The sequence below is a fragment of the Oryx dammah genome, unplaced genomic scaffold (genome assembly GCF_014754425.2).
Source record: "Oryx dammah isolate SB20612 unplaced genomic scaffold, SCBI_Odam_1.1 HiC_scaffold_18, whole genome shotgun sequence".
Classification (NCBI taxonomy): domain Eukaryota; kingdom Metazoa; phylum Chordata; class Mammalia; order Artiodactyla; family Bovidae; genus Oryx; species Oryx dammah.
In genome coordinates, this window is record NW_024070202.1 from 82932479 (window position 1) to 82956824 (window position 24346).

At 40.7% G+C, this 24346-nt stretch overlaps 1 gene segment (V, D, J or C); it reads left to right on the plus strand.

The window, feature by feature from the left end:
• The first annotated feature begins 206 nt into the window (after window positions 1-206).
• Window positions 207-19149, plus strand: LOC120877272. The segment is given in 7 exon segments: window positions 207-276; window positions 424-737; window positions 7424-7487; window positions 12985-13314; window positions 16177-16236; window positions 17068-17121; window positions 18538-19149. Coding segments are annotated over 7 exon segments (1008 nt in total).
• Window positions 19150-24346: the final 5197 nt, after the last annotated feature.

Sequence of the window (24346 nt, forward strand, 5' to 3'; positions counted from 1 at the left end):
TCTGAGCTTTCAGAGCTCAGGCTTCTCTTCTCCTGTCGAGGAGGTGGCTGCTCCCAGCCTGCCACAGGGGGCCCTCAAGAAAGGGATTGGTGTAGAGAGGTGGGGCTCCTCCGTAGGCCTCCTCCAGCACCCACCCCTTCTGGGCTCAGTCTGGTGGTCTTTAAGAGAGATCCTCGCTAACTCCCCTGCCCGTCGCATCTGCTGGGAACCCCAGTCTCACTATTGTCCCAGCCATGCTGCGGGCCCCACTGCTGCTTCCGGTGTTCCTGGCTCTTGGTGAGTGTGTTGCCTGGATGCTCCTGGGATTTTTCTGTATTTTTTTGGCAATGGAGTGTATGTGTGTGTGTGGTATGTGTTGGGGGGTCATACTAAGAAATGCTGTTTCCTCTTCCTCATGATTTTTTGTTGCTTTTCCCATTGCAGTCACTCAGGTATCTTCCAACATGGAAGGCAACAGTATGTCAATCACCAGGGCAACTGGGTCCTCTGCTGTGATCCCTTGTGATCTTCCTACACAAAACATCAAATATATCCACTGGTACAAATTCCAGGAGGGAACCGTACCCCGACGCCTTCTCTACTATGATGTCTCCTACTCAAAGGTTGTGTTGGAACCAGGAATCAGTCCAGGGAAATACCACTGCTATGAAGGCACAGACAAGATATATAAATTTGTAATCTCAAGTCTTCAAGAAAGTGATTCTGGCATGTACCACTGCGCTGTCTGGGAGAAGCACGTTGGTTCAGCCCTCCTTTACACTGCACTGAAATTTTGCTTGTCGCTGCCAAAAAACAGCCCAGATAGACCAACCCCTGCCTCACTTCCTGCTGTCAATGCCAATTCTCTTTACTCTGAACAAAATGAAATCCTGAGCTCATCACCCATCCCCCAACTTTTATACTCAATTGTCACTCACCCCTCCCCACCAAAGCCACAGTTTTTTCTAAAAGCAGGCTTCCATCTTCATGCCTCAGACAAGCAACTGTCAGGCTTCATCTTCTTTTAACTTGCCTAGGAGGTGCTGGAGTCTATTCAACCTCCTCTTTAGGAGACAGGGCACCTAGGATTGATCTGTTAAGGGAAATATTTAGGAGAGCATGGAAAGGTTGGGAACCTCACTGTGGTTCAGTGTTTAAGAATCTGCCTTGGAATGCAGGGTACTTGTGTTCTGGAGCAACTACACCTGCATGTTTCGAAGACCCTGTTCCACAACGAGAAGTTCCTGTGCCACAAGGGAAGACCCCACTCGATGCAACAGAGATCCTGCATGTCACAATTAAGACCTGATGCAGAAAGTAAATAAGTTTTTAAAAAATAATAAAATAAAAATCACAAACATAAAAAATAATGAAAAGCTTAGCTATACTGAATCATTGATCTGATCATTATCCAGAGAAAATGGCTGGGAATGAAGCATCTTCAATATTCGGGAGTATGAAGAGTAAGAAAAGATGAACATGAAAACTTGGACTTCCTGAACCTCAAGCTAGTATCATATTTCTCTTGGAAAAACTGATATTTTCCTCATATAACCAATCAGGGCATGGCTGACATAGTGAAAGTGTAGGAAAACAGTGATTTCTGTAACAATGTCAACCATTGTACTCTTCTTCCACTTTCTTTTGAATTCAGCCCACAACCAGAACTGTTCTGCATTAAACAAGTCAAGCCAGGGGTTCTTTCCACCCCTACCCTCTACCTTAACATGGCCAAGTCCCAAACTGGAATGAGATTTATTAGATTATTTTTTTCTCAATAATTCATCATAAAGAATGCTTTGGGTGAACAATTAGACAATGAATAGTATCTCTTTCAGCTGAAGAGTCATACATGAAAGGAGTATGGCTTTCTTATTGGGCTAGATTTAAGGATGTGAAATTCCTGGTGGCTCAGTGGTAAAGAATCCACCTGTAATTAAGGAGCTGCAGGAGACCTGGGTTCGATCCCTGGGTCAGGAACATCCCCTGAAGGAGAGCATGGCAACTCACTCCAGCGTTTTTGCCTAGAGAATCCCATGGACAGAGAAGCTTGGTGGGCTTCAATCCATTGGGTTGCAAAGAGTCAGACACAACTGAAGCAACTTAGCATGAACAGAAATTTTAGATTCACATGTATGTGATCTCCTGTGTATTGGATCCTCCAAATGTCTATCAGAGGAGTGTTTCTTAAACTGAGGTCCGTCGACCGCTTGCATCAGAAGCACCTGAGTTGGGATAATCGTGCTAGTTCTAGGTGGCACCCAACACCATGAATACAAATATAGGAATGAAGGCTGAAAATGTGCATTTTTCAATAAACTCCATAGTTGATTCTTATTCAAGTTGATTTTTAAGAACTGCTGTCCTGGTGGTAACAGATAAAGTGACACACTTCTCTGGACAGTTTCTCAGCCTGACACAGAAATGCATTCCAGAATGGTACTCATGGTCTTGTTCCTAACCCAAAACCCTTCTTGTCTTCTTGCACCCTGGATACTCCTGTTTTCCCAGGTCATCATATTTTTGCTTGAGAATCCCACAACCACAGGTCAAGTTTCAGTTTCTTCTTATTTCTGTAATTTCAGGGAAGAAGGAATTGGATAGTAAACAAACCAACTTTAACTTGGTCTCTTGTACCAAGGACCATGTGTTTTATCTATTTTATGACTTTAAAAAAAACTGAAGCATAAACTTTTTGTCATTTATATTTTTCTAATATTGTTCAGGTTTTGTTCTGCATATTTACTTCCTTGATCTGCTTTACATTGAAATTTTGTGTATTGGGAAAATGTAGAGAATTCTCTGCCGAGGGATTTTTTTATGCAATGAATTTTTCCTGACTTCTGAGTTCTAGGAATTTTTTTTCAAGGCAAAGAGACATGACAAATCTCTTGAGCAACAGAAAATCATAAAAATGAAACACTAAGATGCCCTTTGATAACTGCATTTGGGGTTGCACTGCCCCATTTACCCTGCTGGGAAAAACAGAAATATTCTTCACAGGTCATAGAAAAGAGTAAATGATTTCCTGCTCAATCACGGGGACTGAATTGAGAGGTTGGTTTGACTGGAGTTCTTCACTGGAATTCTTTTGGACACACTCCAGACCTCACTGCTAGCAGCTTGAGAGATGCTCATAAATGAAAAACCTTTAGTGATGAGAACATGAAGTTTAGGGCATATGGTGGCAAGGAGGTCATTGTGCCCAAGCTGGGAGAGGATAGGTTCATGGAGGAGGTGGCCACCATATTGAAAAAAAATTCAAAAGTGAATCAAGGATTTTTGGAGGCATCTGTACAAAGTCTTATGGACTTATTGTGTGCAGTTCAAAAACTGTGATGAAGCATGTCTCTTTCCACCTCAAATGCCCATTTCTTTCTAATATGCATAGATGCCCCCACACAGGACACACAATTACCCTGTTCAACATTCTCAAATTCAATCTCTCCCTCAGTTAAACGGTTGTAATAAATGTTCCCACCTTGGAGTGTTTGTGGACAATTCATTGGGTCAATCCATGTAAAGAACTTAGACCCATGCTTGTCACACAGTACGAGTTCAACAACTGTTAGTGCTTATAACTGTTATCTGTGGCCTGGCCTCTATGTAAAGAATATACAGATGAAGCAGACAGGAGTCTTCCTCCCAGGAGCCACTTGCAGTCCATACAGTTGAAGACAAAACTGCAGCCTTGGCTGAGATGGCCCCATTACACTGTGCTTCCTCTGTGGCTGCTGGGACCACTTGGCAATGGCTGAGCACCAAGTAATTTCCAGACCTGAACTTGACCTCATTTTTCTGACTTAGGTACTATCATATCCTCCCCTACCCCTAATGCATGGTGAACTTGGGATTCAGAGAAACTCTGTAGCATCCAAGATCACAAAGGTATTGATATCAGAAGAGATGCAGTTTGAAGTCAAGTATAAATGTCATTTAAACTTATGCTTTTCCCTACACTCTACCCAGAAGCAACAAGAAGTAGTGAAAGGATAAAGAAGAGAAGTGGGGGAGTCAGGGTGATCTGTATATTCACAGAGATGCAGCATGTGTTCTTGCAAATACATCCAGGTAGGAAAATTGATCCTCTGATGAAAATGGTTGAAACAGAAAGAATTCCCATCTTTTGGATAAAACATGATTAAGCAATATAACAGCTCACATATTTAGAAAATAATGATAGGAGTTGCACTGTGCTATTTACTATGTACCTCAAAGGAAATATCAAATTAAACTAATGATTTGTTCATTTCCTTTAGTCAGAAATTAATGGACCATTGAGAATGCTTTGTGGAGCCAGAAGATCCAAGTCAATATGTGGCCGAAAAGTGAGAGGGTCTATATATGTCACACTTTGCGTGGTTGAACCAATAAGAAGGAACAGTAAATAGCTTCTGTAGTTAAGTTTTCTATACTGAAGGGACAAATATTTGTAAAATAGCAGCCTGAATTTTTGATCATCCTCTATCTGGTTAGCACAGGAAAAATAGAATATTTATACCCAGCTCCTTCCTTGCCCCTGACTGCTGTGAGATGGGTAGGAATTTCCCTGAAGGACAAGGATGTGTGTGGTTGCCTCACAACCTTGACCATGAAGCTTCACTACACAGAATGTGTCCCAGGATGTTAAAACATCTTTTTCTTTACTTTCAGCCTTGCTAATGGCCATTTCATTTATCTCTTGTGAATTCCTTAGAAGCTCTGACAAATCTGCTGATATTTATTGCACCAGCCCTTCTATGCATCCCCACTGTCACTACAGTAACATGGGTCCTCAGAGACCTCTCAGTGGCTCATGGCGACCATCTCTGAAATGTGTCTGCTTCCCTAGGATTGCTCCCCTGACAACCAATCTTCCTGCTATTTTTCTTTCTAAAGCACAGATCTGATCGTATCACTTTCCTCCCTACCACCATCAGTATGTCTTCATCGTTCATTCTTTTCTAAAAATATACATTTGAAAATGCTGTAAAAATTGCTCACATTCCTACTTCTTAAAAAATAACTATTAAGTAAGGATATCTCCTGTTCTCTATTTGAAGTTTCTCTACCCAAGGAGTCAAGTAGTCTCTTACTTGTTCCTTTTAACTCACATCTCTCAGTTTAGTTCAGTCGCTCAGACATGTCCGACTCTTTGTCACCCCATGGACTGCAGCACACCAGGTTTCCCTGTCCATCACCAACTTCTGGAGCTTGCTCAAACTCATGTCCATCGAGTTGGTGATGCCATCCAACCATCTCATCCTCTGTTGTCCCCTTCTCCTCCTGCCTTCAGTCTTCCCCAGCATCAGGGTCTTTTCCAGTGAGTCAGTTCTTCACATATTGTGGCCAAAGTATTGGAGCTTTACATCTCTGCTACTGCTGCTAAATCACTTCAGTCGTGTCCGACTCTGTGCGACCCCATAGACAGCAGCCCACCAGGCTCCCCTGTCCCTGGGATTCTCCAGGCAAGAACGCTGCAGTGGGTTGCCATTGCCTTCTCCAATGCATGAAAGTGCAAAGTGAAAGTGAAGTCGCTCAGTCGTGTCTGACTCTTAGTGACTCCATGGACTGCAACCCACCAGGCTCCTCCGTCCATGGGATTTTCCAGGCGAGAGTACTGGAGTGGGGTGCCATAGCTCACATCTCTAGACGTTTTTTAATATGAACTTCACTTATATTGTGTTTGATAGAAAACTATTTCTGTTTTCCCAACAGATAATTAATCATCCTAATCTAGTTTTAAGATAATCTCTTCATTTCCCTACAATTTAAAGATGACTTACCATATTTTTATATCAACATGTACTTGGAGTATTTGCTAGAGGATTTCTGTTTCATTTATGTCTCAGTATTCATACTCCATTATCATATTGTGTCAGTAACTTTGCAATAAGAGTTTAGATCTGTTAGGCCAACTGTCTAGTCAATATTATTCTTAATCATATTTAATGTTATTTAATCTGCTAACCCTGAACCTTATACCATAGAACAAAAAATGAAATATTTTCTTAATTCACATAAGAATTATAGTAACTTCATAAGTGTGAATTTAGGAAAGATCAGTATCTTTATGATATTTAGTTTTTCTTACACAAATTTGATATGTCTCTTTATTTATTCAAGTTTAATTTTATGCCCTTTATAAAACCTTATATTCTTTCTTCTTAGAGCTCTGGAATTTTCTTATAAATTTGACAAATGATTTTATAACTCTTTACTTACCCTTTTGCATTTTATTGGTAAAGCTTTTATGGGTTTGGAAAAATAGGCAACTCCTAAAGCTCCTGATAATTTGATTCATGGTCTACAATAAGGAAAAACAGACTACAAGGTACCAAAGGGGTACTGAGTGGTACCTCAGATACCACTGAGATCTCAATAGGTCCAAATGGTATTTGACAACCCAAAGTATTAATACTAATAACTTAATTTTCAATTAAAAAAAGCTTTCTAAACAAAATATTCACCAGATCTCTCGTCTTCTCCTGTGTATTAGGGGCTCAGCTACTATGAATGGACAGTTGTCACGGTGACCTTCTATTTTCATTCTCAGGGCAAAGGCACTGCTTGTTGATAAGACTTAGGCCAGGACCAACCAGATGGATCTGGCATGGACAGAGGGATACTTGACCTGTCTTGTGTGGGTCCTGGAGGATGGACAGCTCATCTGTGCTCAAAGGAGCACCCAGATGCCTCTGACAACTTTTTTTACCCTGATCCAAGATGAGTATCTTCAGATTACAAAACAGTCTCCAAGAATATTCTTACAACATATCAGAGAAATGGATATTATTTTCAAGTTTTAGTTTCAACAAGGAATTTATTATTTCAAAGGAGAGAAAATTCTACAAATTTCTTCTTTTATCCTAGGGGAAAAAAATATAACTCCACAGAACTTATTTTCTCATCTTGTGTTTCCCTGGTAAAGAATGTTACCCATTGAATGGAAAACTTTGCTCACATTTTACAAGTACACTTGTGATGGGGTATTTGCATTTTCAGTGACTGAAGAGTTTCCTCCTTTCAACGATATAGCCCCAAATCCCTAAGGGAGAAGTTCTGGTGTTTGTGAAAAGAGAAGGGTCTTTCTTTGGTGAGAACTCTGAGCAGTTTCAACAGAGTTGAACACCTGGAAATTTAAAGAAAAAAGGCTTAATTCTTTGAATACTATTACTGGAAATTTAGGAAGACAGGTGGTTAACCGTTGGTGGTGAACTCTTCTTTTCCTGTTTTTATTCCTTTTATCTCTCATCAGTGTCTTCAATGATTTCTCCTCCATGGAAAGCAGATATTTGGGTCCATTTGTCTGAGGAAAATTAATAAAACATCAGATACCATAAAACCTGTGTTTAAGGACTTTCAAAAGAATCCAGAAGGTCAAATTTCCAGTACAAAATTTTTAACTTCCAGTCATGATATGAAGTTAGGAGAAGGCTAAGATTATTGTAGGAGCTTCAACCAGTGTGACAGTGCAGGCTGGAAGAAGATATTTGGAAAAGGAACTGAGCTCATAGTAGCTTCCCCTGGTAAGTAATGTTTTTCTCTTTTTTGCCTTAGTTATGGGAAAGTGACAGGTGTTTTTTAGAGAAAACAACCTGTGTTGTGTGTTAAGTGGCTTCAGTCATGTCTGCCTCTTTGCGACCCTATGGACTGTAGCCTGCCAGGCTCCTCTGTCCATGGGATTCCACAGGCAAAAATTCTGAAGTGGGTTGCCATTTCCTTCCCTAGGGTATCTTCTTGACCCAAGGATCTAAAGTATTCACTTTATCTAACTGCCACATGGTTGGTCTTAGCATATGAATAACAATTCTGCAGGTACTGGTCACTGTATATGGAAACTCAACTACTTTGTAAATGATTTATTCTCTCCTCAAAAACAGAATTGAATTTTTCTTTTAAAACACACACACACATAAACTATTAAAATAGACTCAGGGAAAATCCCATGGCCGAAGGAGCCTGGTAGGCTGCAGTCCATGGGGTCGCTGAGAGTTGGACACGACTGAGTGACTTCACTTTCACTTTTCACTTTCATGCATTGGAGAAGGAAATAGCAACCCACTCCAGTGTTCTTGCCTGGAGAATCCCAGGGATGGGGGAGCCTGGTGGGCTGCCGTCTATGGGGTCGCACAGAGTCGGACACAACTGAAGCGACTTAGCAGCAGCAGCAGATAGCAGAATATTTGAGAACCATGTCTTTTTAATTGTTTCATTTATGTGTCAATATTCTTATACCATTAACATATTATGTCATTACATTGGTATAAGTTATTAATTCAATTTCCTTTTCTTCTAGACAATCTATTAATTAAGAATCACTTTTCTTAATTATTTCTTCTCTACAGTTTGAGATAAAACAGTGTCCTTATCTCCCAATACTTTACAAAACTACATTATTGGTTTTCATCTCACCCCTAAAATCAGTACATAAAAATTCTTATAGTAAATAACTGTAGAACATCAATAAATCCCATTTCTTACTACTGTAGCTTCTTAGAGGGAGGCTGAGATCAGTTGAAATGTATGCAGTCACATCTCTTGCTACATTGCCTGGATATGGATAAGTTTCATGGAATTTGGGAGCTCAATTAGTCCTGTCTTCCCTGGTGGCTCAGGTGGTAAAGAATCTGCCCACAGTGCTGGAGACCCGGGTTTGATTCCTGGGTGAAGAAGATCCCCTGGAGAACAGAATGGCTACCCACTCCTGCATTCTTGTCTGGAGAATTTCACGGACAGAGGAGTCTTGTGGGCTACAGTCTATGGGGTTGCAGAGTCAGACATGACAGAGAGACAGTCGTTCACTCCCTCACTTATGAGCCATGTCAGCTCCAAAGTCCATGAAAACAGTTTACATCTGCCCATTCTCTCAGCATTTATTTATTGAGGACAGTTTCTGTGTTGGATGCTAGAGATAAGAGAGTAAGCTAGACTAAGATAGAGCAAGTCCCAACACTCAGTTTCTATTCTACCAGATGAGCTTTATAGATTCTGACTTGATTGCAACCCATGTTCTGTGTTCTGTGGCTGCTAGACAGATAGCCGATCTGGGATTGATGGGCTTGTTTCTTTCTCAATTAATGCAATAGTTATAGCTTATAAAACTCATGTATTTTATGTGGTGGAAGAATTTAATGAAATACGCTAAAGAGAATTTTAGTATCAGGTGCTATTTACTGAGAATCAGACAGCATAAGAAGTTTCACTGCCGTATCTCACTCCTCAACAGGAATCATCTTATTCCCATTTCATATATAAGGACACTGAGGTTTAGAGAAGCTCAGTTACTAGCCTAAAGTCACCTGATAAGATACATTGCAAATTTAAGATTCAATAGGGATTTGTCTATTCCAAAGTGCATGGTCTGGACTGTTATTGATGTTAGAAACATTTAAGTCATGTTTTTATATCCTGAGTATTTACTGTTCCATAGCCTGACCTTTTCCAGTATCCTCACCTGAAAAATCCCATGGTCAGAGGAGCCTGGCAGGCTGCAGTTCTAAGGGTGTCAAAGAATCAGACACTCAGCCTCACCTTTTAAACGAGTACTTTGATTGACTACTTAGTAGCTTATAATTTGCTTTACTCTCATGTGTGAAAACAATGCTTCTGTTCCTCTTTGGTAATGAAAGACATATTTACTCTAAGTGACACTGTTGACCAGGAACTGACTTTATACTGAAAGCACTTTTTGAAAGGAGATTTAAAAAGATTCAGGCAAAATAGTGAGAAAAGATGGAACTCTACTCCCCGTGGATGTGAGAAGGAAACAGAGGTAATCCAAGCAGCCCAGAGAGAGCAGGGACAGTTCTTCAGTTCTTGGCACATTCTTACCTTATGTGGTTTGCTGAAAGTCACCTCTGTGTCACCATAGCAGGGTCAGCTTCTCCATATATTTATGTAAATATTGAAGAAAGTTGGACACAAATTCGAAACAGACACAATTCTGTATGTCTTGCATCTATCTCACAGAACTAGGATTTGCAAACACATTATCTGATTCCTCATGCTCTGTTGGAGTTAGAACTTACTAAATTATCAAAACCCAAGGCAGAAAAAGAAACATGCTATTTGTCATTTTATATAAGTTGTTTGTTTCCATACTTTATTTGAGGGGACCTAAGATAAAAACACACATACAGGGACTTCCCTGCTGGACCAGTGACTGGGTCTCTGAATTCCCAGTGCAGGAGCCTGGGTTCATTCCCTGATTGGGGAACTAGATCCTGCATGCTGCAAAGAAGATCCTGTGTGCCACAGCTAGGGACCTGGTGCAGCCAAATAAATGGATATTTAAACACACACACACAGGTTCAGGCAGGGCAAAAATAGGAATAGAAAATCAAAGGCACTCATGGAAGTAGAAGGAAAAAGGCCTGTGAAGACCTAGCAGGAAGCACAGGGTAAGATTTCATTCTCAGAGATAGGAGAGATATGTGTATGTTCTATCTCTATAAACAAGTGATTAAAATTTTTAAAAGTTGAAAAAATGTAGTGGAATAATATTTTTAATAAAGTGATAAAGAAGCACACCAAATTTTCCAATAAGGTATGGTAAAATAATATAAGAAAGAGATCTCAATGCAGGAGTCTTTGGGAGGAAAATGAAGTAAAAAGGGGACATTGGCTTCAACATCTGTTATATAAAATGGAAGAAATGGTCTTTAAATAAATCCGGTTCTTGCTTCCAGGCGATCAATGTTACAAACATCATAAAGTTTAATGTCATTCAGAGATGACCCTGCAGAGAGGGTCAGGCAGGGAAGGTTTTCATGATGCAAGATGACTCTAGGAGAATTTGAGGACCAGGTATCCTGCCATTTCTCTAGTCATCCTGTCTACTGCAAGGACTCACAAGTAGAACTCTGTTCCTGAGCTGGATAGAAGTCAATTCAAGGCTAAAATTTCTAGTCAAAGCTTGGAGCCAAAATCAATTGTGGTCTTGATTGGGGGGAATGCTATTTGTTTTGAACAAAACAAGTGAAACAGTTTCATATACTAACTGTATACATTAGGCTTTAGCCAATGTTCTTTTGATTTTTTTAACCCTGGAAATACATTGGCTAAGACAAGACTAATAATTGCCTATCAGTTTGGTTTGTGAAAGGCATGTTTCCTGTGATGATGGAATTGAGGATTTCAGATAATTGAGAGCACAGTGGAATTGCAATCAAGGGAACCAGTGTCCAAGGTTAATTGGCAGGGATTCAGTTGCAACCAGAATACTGAATTCTCATCATTAAGGATGAGCTCTGGTACCATGATATAAAAATGTCATGTTGGAGCACACAATCAACACAAACAAATCACTAATAATAACTATTATCTCTTATTTCCATAGCATTTTAAATCAACTTACTTTTCAGATCTTGTTTCATTTTGGTCTCACTGCAGCACTGGTTTGCTGTTGTTGTTTAGATGCTAAGTTGTGTCCAACTCTTTTACAACCCCATGGACTGTAGCCTGTCAGGCTCCTCTGTCCAGGGGATTTCTGGGGCAAAAACACTAATGATTTACATGAACTTCATTCTCAAATAAATAAAGCATCAAAGGCTTTAATAGACCTAATTGGCTCAGTCACAGAACTTATGAGGAAAATGAAGCAGGACCAGAAGCCTGATCTCTTGAATTGAAGGCCACCATAGTTTCCCTAGGGTTTGAAGAAGTCAGAGAAGCTAAATTAGTCTAACGATTTCTAGATGGGTTGAATAATTTTGAAATTATTATAGAAAAATGTTTGTTAATGGAATAAAATTTTTGTCATAGGTATATAGCAGGAGAAAGCAATTTTTTTCCCAAGGGAATTGGGGAAAGCAAGAAACAATTTAAGGAAAAATATATGGTTAAGAATGTTTAGGAAAAAATGGGAATGTGAAAGGGGATTAGATGTGAAAATCTTAGGAAGAAGTTTGAAACAAATCCCTGTTTGTAAGGACAGCATGGAAAAACATTGTGCAAGGAACCTAATAGGATTTGTCTTGTGAACATGTGGACTACTACTAAGGATTCATGTATAAAGTGTGCAGTCATCTTGAAAGTATTTGGCCCAAGGTTTAAATTTGTTATTACAAGTAAGTTTTATGAGTTGACACATTTCCTTTCCTGATGTGGAAGGGTGTTTCAAAGAACCTGGGCTTTGGAATCAGGTTGACTTGGAACTTCAGGTGCACCACTTACTGCTTATGTGAATTTGGGCAATTATTTTCTGGCTTCAGTCTCCTAATCCATAAAGTGGGATAATAATGTATATCCAGTAGGGGTTGTATGAAAATTGAATGAGATAATGTGTAGCTATCATATTTGGTACATTGTCTTGGCAGATGATAGGGAATGTATATATGTACCTACACTCAATTCAAATGTTAAGGGAGAATTATATGCAGTAGGGAGTTGTTTGCAGACAAGAAGGCTAACTGAGCAAAAATTCTCCAGAAAATACAGCTGTACTTTTAACTCCTCAAATGGAAAGTTATCTTACTATCCACTTACACACAAAAAATTGAATTTGGAGATATTTGTCTCTCTTTAGCATACTTTTTCCCACTTGACAAGAAAAATGAGTTATAAATATGTTTTTTAACATGCCCTATAGAGACATTTTCATAGTTACCTGGTCTTCTCCCTCAACCCATTCCCACCACACACTCCCATTCACAGTCTCCATTATAATAGAATAAAATAGATTTTTAAACAATAAATATGTTCATGAAAGCTGGAAGCCTTGATATGGGGCAGTTAAAAGTCATTCTCCATCGTAACACGTGGAGAAAGAACAAATGTCAAGGTTAATGCAGCTTCTGTTACATATTAGCTGGGACTTTAAGTTTTATGATGTCTTGAACCTCTCTTCCCATTGAAAATAAGGACAATAAAACACACCTCACCACCTTCTGTGGATGAACAACCAGGCTATAATTCAATGACAAATTTTCTTCCTCTTACCACTTGCTAGGTTGTTCCAAATCACACCAACATTTGTGTTTGTGTAATAACTCTTTTTAATTATGATTTAATTTTCTCCTACAGATAGAGACCTTGATAAAGACATGTCCCCCAAGCCCACTATGTTTCTTCCTTCGATTACTGAAATCAAGCGTGATAATACTGGAACATATCTTTGTCTTCTGGAGGATTTTTTCCCTCATGTTATTAAGGTTTATTGGAGAGAAAAAAGAGGCAACAAAGTTTTGCCATCCCAGGAGGGAAAAACCATTAAGACTTTTGACACATACATGAAATTCAGCTGGCTGACTGTGTCTGGAAACTCCATGGATAAAGAACACATGTGTATCGTCAAACATGAAAAAAATAAAAGAGGAACTAATCAAGAGATTCTTTATCCATCAGTGAATGAAGGTATGTGAATAGAAATATAAGTATAGCCTCCTAGAACAATTTTTCAAAGGGATACTCCACCTCTTCTGTCAAGCATTAATGAAAAACAAATGCAAAACTTTCTTAAATTTCAAGCTATTTCCTTACAGAATTAAAAAAAAAAAGTGTAGGGTTTGAAATAAAAATGAAAGAGAAAAGTTCACCTAAACTTTATCAGCCTCGGTTTCATCATCCAAAATATTAAGGTCATAATAAAGTATTTTGGGGTTGTTATATGGTTTAAATCAAACAACATATATGGAAGTACCTAACAATTTAGCACACTATAAACATACAAAAAGAGATTCCACTGTTGAAGATCTTAGTTTATTAGGAAGTAAGAATAACTGTATGTCCTTTATGAGTGTTCTATTCATCAAGCAAAGTCATCTAACTTCAATCTTGCTTTACTCAAACTGTAGTCTAGAAATGAGTCTTAACTTCAAATTGATGTTCTTATGTGCAAGCCAGATTGCAGATCAACAGAAAGCAGAGTAACTTGGCTATTGTACATTTATTATGGTCCATGGTGTTAGGTTTTTAAGATTTGGATTGACTAAAGATGGGGTTAGGCTAGAGTATTCAGACTTACTTGCATTCTACATAATGAATGCATTTCTTGCCATTGGAAAATGCCTCTCACCAACTTTCATTGCAGCATAGCACGCGCCAGGCCTGAAGGGAGTGTGGATGAACACACTCAGGTGAATTATTGTCCTTTCCATAATTTCTCAAAAGTCCTAAGTCACTTAGAGTCCTGCATATAAACACACTGACTAAAGGTCCCAGAGGGCTCATATGAAGGAATCAGAAGCCCTTTTAAACAGTGGGAAACAAGCTTATAACAGCATGTGCAGCCAGTTTTGCTGTATGCCTGTCTGAATTTCTTTCTTTCTTTTTTTTTCAGTCTGAATTTCTGAATTAAGTTTTTATCTTCTCTGACCCTTAGTTTGTGCCATCATCAAATTAGGTCCAAACATTTGCTTTGGTCTTTTCTTGGAGCTGTGAAGAGCAAATGAAATAATGTCAGTGAAAACACTTGCTTTAGATAACATGACATAGATGTATTTATTCATATATTCATTGTATTTTTATATCCTTTCCTAAGACCCTTTAAAAGTAGGATTACAAAATAGCCCTAAAATTTTGCTTTACCATAAGAAAAAGAAGGGAAGCAAATATGCAAAATGTTATTTTAATATAACCATGGGCTTAATTGTCTTTATATTTTAATTTTTCTGGTGATCAGGGAAAAATAAGAATTAAAATAAGTTTCATGGTGATGATTATCTTAAAGGAAACAAATTTCAGTTTATAATGTGTTTCACTTGGCACTTAATTGACTAGGCAATGTTTCCCATTGACTACTCATGGCAGCAAAGCTATTGAGGGCATTTCTATTAATGCCATTTTACAGCAAATTTCTAAGGAGGACCAAAATGACTATTGTGACTGATTTCTTTCATCCAACAAACTATTATGTATACAAATAAATATTTCACTTATATGCATGCCTTTTTAACTGGAGAAGGGAATGGCAACCCACTCTAGAATTCTTGCCTGGAGAGTCCCATGGACAGAGGAGCCTGGTGAGCTACAAGTCCATGGGGTCACAAAGAGTCAGACATGACTGAGTGGCTAACACTTTGACGCTTTTCTAAAAATTGTAAAGAAACCCAACTCTCACTTCAGGGTTTGTTTTTTTTTTTTTAAAGAAATTGTCTTTCCTGTTTTAATAATTTTATTTCTTTGTTTATGGCTGTACTGGGTCTGTGTTGCTGTGCATGGGCTTTTCTCTGGTTGTAGCGAGTGGGGGCTGCTCTTCCTTGTCATACATGGGCTTCTCATTGTGGTGTCTTCTCTTGTTGTGGAGCATGGGCTCTAGGGAGCACAGGCTCAGCAGGTGTGGTGCACAGGCTCAGTTGCTCCACAGTGTGTGGAATCTTCCTAGACCAGGGATTGAACCCATGCCCCTTGCATTGGCAGGCAGATTCCTATCCACTGCTCCACCAGCAAAGTCCTCCCCTTAGTTAGAAGACTATAAATGTGATTTGGCCTATTTTTCAGTCCTCAAAAGAATTGCACTGAAATGCTGAGCTCCAGTAATAAAATCATCATTGCTAAAAATATTTAAGAAAGGAAGCTATTTTTGGTGTGGAATTCTGTTTTCTGTCTATAGACTAATTTTTCTGCATTTCTATGGATTATTTCTACAAAGTACTTTTTGCAGCTTTGTCTCATTTAATCTCCCTCAACGATCCTTAGAGTTCTGGCTCTGCCATCACTGATATGACTTTAAGCAAGTTACTTACCATCTAATTCTTACTTCCTCCTTTGTAACATGGAATCCTCCAAAATACAGCTCACTCCAGTGTCAGTGGGAGATTAAACGACATATTGCATGTGCAGTATGTAAGCGAGTGCCTGGCAGAGTAATAATCACTCAATGGCTATTAGCCTTATCAGTATTGTTTTCTTTATTCCCACATACCACAACTGCAAGAGTATCGGATGCTGGAGATATGAGTGATATAGAAAGGTGTGGCTGGTTTTTTATTTGTCTTTGATGGGAAATTTGCTGGAGCCAGACTCCTTCAAATAAGAGACTCTGTTTTATTTTCTGGGATTGAATGAATTTATTTTGATGCTGAACTGATCTACTGAATTACATAGAATCAGACCAACTCTTCCTGGATTGTAGGGCTCATATTTTTTAATGAATGTTTCTTTCTCAGCAGATTATCTACTTATATATGTGTGTTTTGATACATATATAAACACAAATGCACATTGCCAAATAACAGGCGTGAAAATTTGACTAATAATTGTTCTCATTTCTCGTAGTTGTCTCTTCAGTTGTCACTACTACTAAACCTCCAAATGATGGTTTGAAGGATAAAAGTGGTAAGTTTTTCTACACGTTTGCCTTTATGTCATGCTTCAGTTTTTTTTCCTTCTTATCCCACACCTCCTGCATCTCCTGCTTTGCTTTCTGATGAACTTCCCTTTTGAAGTCTACCTGGCTTAAAGTAAAAAGACCAATTACTGCAATTGTGGGGCTCATCATTGTTATACTTTTAATGACTCCTCTTCTGCCAGGAGAATATATTCTATCAGGAGAATACATATATGTGTACAGACACATAGACACAGACACACACATATATGTACAGACATATAGACAGACTAAAATAATAGGCAGGGATAATATATATGTGACTTCCCAATATAAAGAATCTGCTTGTAATGCAGGAGACCCGAGTTTGATCCCTGGGTCAACAAGATCCCCTGGAGAAGGAGACAGCAATCCACTCCAGTATTCGCCTGGAAAATCCCGTGAACAGAGGAGCCTGGTGGGCTATGGTTGATGGGGTCACTAGAGTTGGGCATGACTTGGTGACTAAACCACAACTGTGGCTTCCCAGGTGGCCCAGTGGTAGGGATCCACCTGCCTGTTCAGGAAATGCAGGAGATCTGGGAGTTGTGGGCTCAATCCCTGGGTCGGGAAGAGCCCCTGGAGGAGAAAATAGCAACCCACTCTAGCATTCTCTCCAGAAGAATCCCACGGACAAGGAATCTGCCGGGCTACAGTCCATGGGGTAGCAAAGAACTGGACAGGACTCAGCAACGGAGCATGCACACAGATGTCTATAGGCACACACATATGCAGATACATAGCACCCTGTCAAAAATAGATATACACAATCGACTAATACTTGCTCTCCCTTCTTCTAGCAAAACAGGTCCCCGTTGTAAATTCTACAAAAGCATGTCTGAAAGACGAAAACAGTAAGTTTTTGTTCAGTTTTGCTGTTATGTCAGCTATAGCACTTTTTTCCACCATATAAAATTAACTTTTGAACTTACTTGGTTTAAGGTAAAAAAAAGCTATATTGTTGGGATTTGCAGAAATAGACTGAGTGGTTTTTAAGTAAATCTATCATCATTTCTTGGGCTTGGTGGCTCAGCGGTAAAGAATCTGCCTGCCAATGCAGGAGACATAGATTCAGTCCCTGGGTCGGGAAGATCCCCTGGAAAAGGAAATGGCCACCCCCTCCAGGATTCTTGCCTGGGAAATCCCATGGACAGAGGAGCCTGGCGGGCTACAGTCCATGGAGTCTCAAAAAAGTCGGACATGACTTACCCACTAAACGTCATCATTTCCTAGGGGTCATCTTAGCACAATAACTGCTGGTTTTGGTGTGAGATGACTCCAGAAACTGTCATGATAGACTCTGAACTATTTACACAGTGAATTTCTTTTGTTAGTGTGGCTTTTGTGTCTAATGACCAGGGAAACATGATATGTCTTTGCTTCTAGTATTTTGATTGTGCTAGTAGTTAATACGTGAAATGACCCTTACTGAAATCTTCTTATATGGAAGGTATTGTGCTGTATCTTGCATGCATTTTCTGTGAATACAATGTTCTCTTTACTAAACCCCACTATCCACCCTCTGTGAACACCAGAAAACTTCATGGATTGTAACTTTTGTAGGAATCTCACTAATGCACAATATATAATGGCTCAGATGCTTCCAAGTCAGCAATTCCACTTGATGTTTATGTTAAGACCTTTCCTGTCTGGAGTATTTATCACATGTGGAGATGCAGAACTCCAGAGCAGTTAAGAATGTGTTCTTTACAGTCGGGTTGCTGGGAATGAAATACGGTTTCTGGTATTTTCTAAATGTGTGACATCTGGCAAATTCATTTTCTCCATTCACAGTTGACTTGTAAAATGGAAATGAAAATAACAATCTTATAAATTATTGTGAAATGAAGTAAGATTAGAGCCTTGCTTGCAAAGCTCTCAGAATAAATGCCTGGTATTTGGGGTTAATGAAGATTAGCTGTTTTTTATTACTTAGAGACATAGTGAGGGCAAAAAAATGCTAAAATCTCTCAAAAATTCTTTTTACCCACTGCACTAATTCATTAAAAACACAAACTTCCTTTTTAGTATTTAGAAAGGTTCTAAGTGAATGTAGCAGAAGTGGTCGATTGGCTTGAACTTTGAGTTGGATTCTGAGTCGTTCTGGTGGTGTTGTGATGGTAGTGGTGGTCCTTGTTGACTGTGGGGATTGGTGATGCTGGGGTGTCACTTTATAGTAGGTCATCAGAAATAAACATTTGTGACCTCCTCCCATCACTGTGTACTGACCTTTCAAAAGAACAGGCAACTAATCAAAGGACTTCTCCTAGATACCCTGCAGCTGCAGCTCATGAACACCTCTGCCTATTATACATACCTCCTCCTCCTCATTAAGAGCACAGTCTACTTTGTCATCATCACCTCCTGTGTGTTCAGGAGAACAGGCGTCTGCGGCAATCAGAAGAGGTCGTGATAGAGGGGCCCCATAAGAGGATCAACGTTCCTTCATCATCTATGGTCTCTAAAAGCTATGCTGAGAATCTAGCCTGGTTTTTATTCTGGATTTACGTTATTTCAATTCATGTGTTATTTTTATATTATGTCTTTATTTTGTAAGAGTTTTTCAAACCATTGGGCAAACAGACAGTTTGACTCTGTAACAAGAAATTCTGCCATTACTTAGGGGCAGGACCCAGGGTGGGTCTGGAGAGCCTCTCCCCTCACTGTCCCCACAACCTCATCAGCTCCTTGGGCTCCTGAGTCTTCATGCCTTCTCAGCACACACAGTGGGCTGCTCCCTGTCTCTTCCTTCAGCACCTTCCCCCAGATCCTGACCCTGACCCTCCCTGCCACACACCCTGGGGCTGCCCGCTTTGCTCCCTGAATTCTGTACTTTCTATTTCATAATAGACATGATAAATAAAAAGAAAAACTCAAAAGTCCATTTTTGTCTGTGTGTAATTTCATGAAATCTAAGCAAGGTAAGAGACAGCATGACAACTGAGCTATCAAATTCAGCCCTGGTTGTAATAATGATCAACAACGCACTTCTAAGTCTTTCCCTGGGATGGTGGTTATGGTGCTTTCTTTGGGGCACTGGCCCCAAGAGGACCCATAGCCAAAGCAAGGTGCCTGGGTTCTTTCTCTTTTAAAGTCAGTGGATTCAAACTTATTGGTTCAGAACATTCCTGTGGTGACTGACACTCAGCATGACTTTCACAGAGTGCGCTCAGATCTGTGCTAGTGTCTCATAAGCACTGCCCCCTGATCCTCATATTAACCCCATGAGAACTGCCCCAACACCAGAGGGGCACCGGGTAGAGGAGAAGCACGCAGACTCTAATCCCTGAGGGCCTGCATTTGAACCCTGGGTCTGTGTTAGCATCTGTGTGACCCCAGGCAGTGGTTTGAACTCTCTGTGTGATCAAGTTACAGTGCCCTGTCTCCTGGAGCAGGTGAAGTAGATAAGTTCATGATGCGTGGTCCAGGCAAACCCTAAGCAACATTAGCATCTACTGTTGGTAGCTCTATTGTAGAATCTGTAGATTTCACAATTACACAAATACACTGAGAATTTTCTCTAATCTCATTGCCCACGGACAGTTGAGATGTAGATGGAACAGGGATTCAGTTGCTACAGTTCTCTAAGCACCCTTGGAGGAAGGTACAGTTAGAGGCCACAGTTTTCAGATGAAAGGTTATCTGCTGTTCACTTCTACTTTTAAAGTAATAGTTATTTAGAACTGGGTTTCTCTGACTTCCGAGCCTGTATTTTGTTACCTAACGTCTCTGATTCACTGACAAGAAGATGAGGTCCCAGAGAGGTTATGAAATATGCCCAAAGTTAAATGCAGAGCAGTGCCAAAGTCCACTTGGGCCAGGTCTGCCTGACTTAAACCCTGCTCCCTTTTTCAGTACACCAGTGGCTCTCTTATTATAGCTATAAATAAATGATTAGAGAAGTAGATTGATAAATATATAAGAAAAAAAGTCACTGATGTCCAGACTACATCACAGGCCAGGCATCACACTTTAAAAATCTTTCTTCATTAAACCTAATGTGCAGCCGGGTTGAGGCATCAAGTGACTGAAACGGTTCCAGCATTGCCAGCTCAGATCTCACACAGCGAGATTACACAAGTATAGAACGTGCTTTACTCAGAAAGTGATCTTAACATCCACTCGTCAATTTCCTAAGGAAATAAAATGTACAAAGATTTATGTTCATTAACTGCAGCACCCAATGAACCCTAGTCCCCAATAAGAAGCTAAAAAATAAAAGACCACTATGTATCTTCCAAAAAATATATGTCATGCATATTTATTGACTACTCCAAAGCCTTTGACTGTGTGGATCACAACAAACTGTGGAAAATTCTTCAAGAGATGGGAATATCAGACCATCTTACCTACCTCCTGTAGGCAGGTCAAGAAGCAACAGTTAGAACTGGACATGGAACAACAGACTGGTTCCAAATCGGGAAAGGAGTAAGTACATCAAGGCTATATGTTGTCACCCTGCTTATTTAACTTATATGCAGAGTACATCATGAGAAATGCTGGGCTGGATGAAACACAAGCAGGAGTCAAGATTGCCGGGAGAAATATCAATAACCTCAGATATGCAGATGACACCACCCTTATGGCAGAAAGCGAAGAAGAATTAAAGAGCCTGTTGAAAGTGAAAGAGGAGAGTGAAAAAGTTGGCTTAAAAAAAAAAAGCTAAGATCATGGCATCTGGTCCCATCACTTCATGGAAGGTAGATAAAGAAACAATGAAAACAGTGACAGACTTTATTCTCTTGGGCTTCATGGTGACTGCAGCCATGAAGTTAAAAGACACTTGCTCCTTGGAAGAAAAGCTATGACCAACCTAGACAGCATACTACAAAGCAGAGACATTACTTTGCCAACAAATGTCCATCTAGTGAACGCTCTGGCTTTTCCAGTAGTCAGGTATGGATGTGAGAGTTGGACTATAAATAAAGCTGAGCACCAAAGAGCTGATGCTCTTGAACTGTGGTGTTTGAGAAGACTCTTGAGAGTCCCTTGGACTGCAAGGAGATCCAACCAGTCTATCCTAAAGGAAATCAGTCCTGAATATTTATTGGAAGGACTGATGCTGAAGCTGAAACTGCAATACTTTGGCCACCTGATGCAAAGAACTAACTCATTTGAAAAGACCCTTGTCGGCAGCCAGCGTGAGGAATCCCACCCATGACAGTGTCATGAGGGAGGAAGCTGACATACGCAAGGCCGTGATCAGACTTCAGGAGTTCCCCCTGGCATTTCCTGAGCATCCACCCCCACAAAATAAGAATCTGCAGGCTTTTGTACTCTGCTTTTCCACTTTTCTGATATTCTCTGGAAAAAAGTCAACTCAGGGCTTTAGTCTTCTGCATTTGAAAGGGATGTTTCAGTTAACCCCCTCTGATTGCTCTCTAGCCTGCCTAACAGGTTCCCTGGACCTCTTACAGCTTGTGAATAGCTTGCAGCCCCCAACCGCGAGAGGCACAAAGCTTAAAAGCATCTTAAAGATACAGAGCCTTTTCTAAAGAGTTAAAAATTATATTGGTGACGGGATTTCACTGTTGACTCAATGATTGCTGCCAGGCCTCCATATTCTTTATCTTTTAGGCACCTGGGAGGATGTTAATCAATGTAAATGGGATATGGAAAAAGATATATAGTAGTTCTGATGTTAGCAACACTAGACTTTTGAGTTAATTACTTCTTTTGTTGTATATCACTGCACTCCTCTTGTGTCCTTGCTATGTAAGAATGTAACTTTATTTAGTGCTTTCTGAGAGTGGCACCAAACTTTGGGAAGATCACACAAATAAGTCTTCTGGTTGACAAACCCTTATCAGAAAAAAGGCTGTAAAATGTTAATTGGCCCCTTTTGGCCAGAAGATGATGTAAATCACCTAAGACTTGTGTATACAATTAGGTATGCAGAGAGAAAAGCCTGGTTTTGATAAGAGTCTGGGCTGCTAACACTGCATAATTTTGTATTACCCATTGATCTCTATGTACAATCTAAAAGGTATATAAGGCCTTCTAAACAATAGGAGCAGGAGCCAGTCGCTGGACTGGTTTCCCCCGTGTCTCTCTCTCTTTTTCCCTCCTCTTTACTTTAATTTCAGGCTGAATTTCCATCTGGGGCGCGGAGGCTCGCCAAGTCTACTTACTTGCCCCGGCTGTTAAGACCCGCGCGAAAGGGAGCCTAAGGAGAGGCACCCTTAGATATTCAAGCGAGCGCCGGTGGCCCAACCTAGATGGTGCAAATTCCTTGTCTGGAATTTTATTGGTCTTCCGTGTAATCCAAGCTATTCAGTCCTCTTCCTCCACTTAATCTTCCTACTACACTATTGTTTCTTAATCTAATCTTATATTAATAAATAAATAAGTCTTTCCTCGCCGACTCAGTCCACCCTTCGAATTCCCTGGATCCACCGGGGCTGGACCCCGGCAGACCCTGATGCTGGGAAAGATTGAGGGCAGGAGGAGAAGGGGACGACATAGAATGAGATGGTTGGATGGCATCACTGACTCAATGGACATGAGTTTGAGTAAACTCTGGGAGTTGGTGATGGACAGGGAGGCCTGGTGTGCTGCAGTCCATGGCATCACAAAGAGTCGGACACGACTGAGCAACTGAATTGAACTGAACTGGTCTTAGAAATGTGGAATTATTTCTTCATTGTGAAGAATCAGTGTATTAAATGTAGGAGGCAAGAAGGGAAATTTGCAAATCACTGAAAGTTTTGTGCAGCTGATTCCACAGCTAGGGCCTTGCTGGGCAGTATCTCTTGTGGTTTCCAACTTCTCAGCAACCTCCTGCCCCAACTTTCCCTGGGCTGCCCTGGCCTGGGAGGTGCAGAGAGGGAAGGGCCTTGGGGATGGGGTGACAGTCTGAGTGACAGCAGGAAGGCGCTGGTGTGGCTGATGGGGTTTCATTTTCTCAGGGTTTTTGTGTTTACGTGCTCTGTCAAATGTGGTTGATTCGTGGAAAATGCTCAAAGTCAAACTGGCCTCTACTGGTTGAGGCTGTGCAAGGGGTAGCTGGGGTGTCACAAGGAAATGAGAACAGTTAAACCACAGCCGACTTCCTGCAAGCAACTCCTGTGTGAGCTGGGAACCTTATGTCCAGGATGTTCAGTGGCTGCTTTTCTGTCCATGCTCAGGACCCTGTTCTGGAGGAAAGAGCAGACGGGACTTCTTGCACCACTAAGATCATCCCTGACTTTACCAGCCACCTGGGTTCTTCCATGGTCTTGACTTACTGAGGCTGCTACTTCTTGATTCCATTTTCTCAGCATAGATGAGGAACACAAAACCTGATCCCTGAACCCAGTGACATGGACAGACCGCCATGTGTACACCAGGTGTATGCAACAGTGACAACTGTGTGCTTTTTCAACAACAACAACAATAGTGTGCCTTTTCCCTCATGAGAACCGACATATGGAGGCCCTGGGTTCACCTGTGCAATTGAACACCATATACTGAGTCATATTAAGTTCTCCTAAAAGGACAAAATGACCTCAGAATTAACCTGAGCAAGGCTTACTAGGGGCACTGACATCAGATGACAATGTGACAGGTGAATAGCAGAGGGCTGCTCAGATACATGAGCATGAAGAGCAGGTGTCCCACCCCCTCCCCATCCAGCAGGTCCAGGGTCCAGTCCCACAGGAAAGCAGGGCTCCACTGCTGGGGTCACAGCTTCAGCTCTGACAGTCTGGCCTCAGGGCACATTCAAGTCACATCCTTCTTTCCTCTCGGTCTCTGCTCTGAAAGCCAACATCTGGGGGAGCCTTGCCCTCCTAGGAGGACTGGCCGCATCTAACTGGTACAGCCAGTGTGTCAGGAGAGAGCTCCTTCTCAGGTTAAAGTCACATCCTGACGTCCGGCTCAGGCCCCATCTGTGGTCGTGCTGTAGATGCAAGTCCACTCCTGACGCAGGACGTGCTCATTGTGATGACGCCAATGAATCCCTGAGGTTTTAGTTCAAGGCCAGACTCTAGTGCTCCCCTCCCCCAAGTACTCCATGTAAGGGGCTCCCCTGCTTAGGATCCAGACTCCCAGGGAGCCTCCAGCTGCACTTCTGTCCTGTCACTCATTCTTAAACCAAGC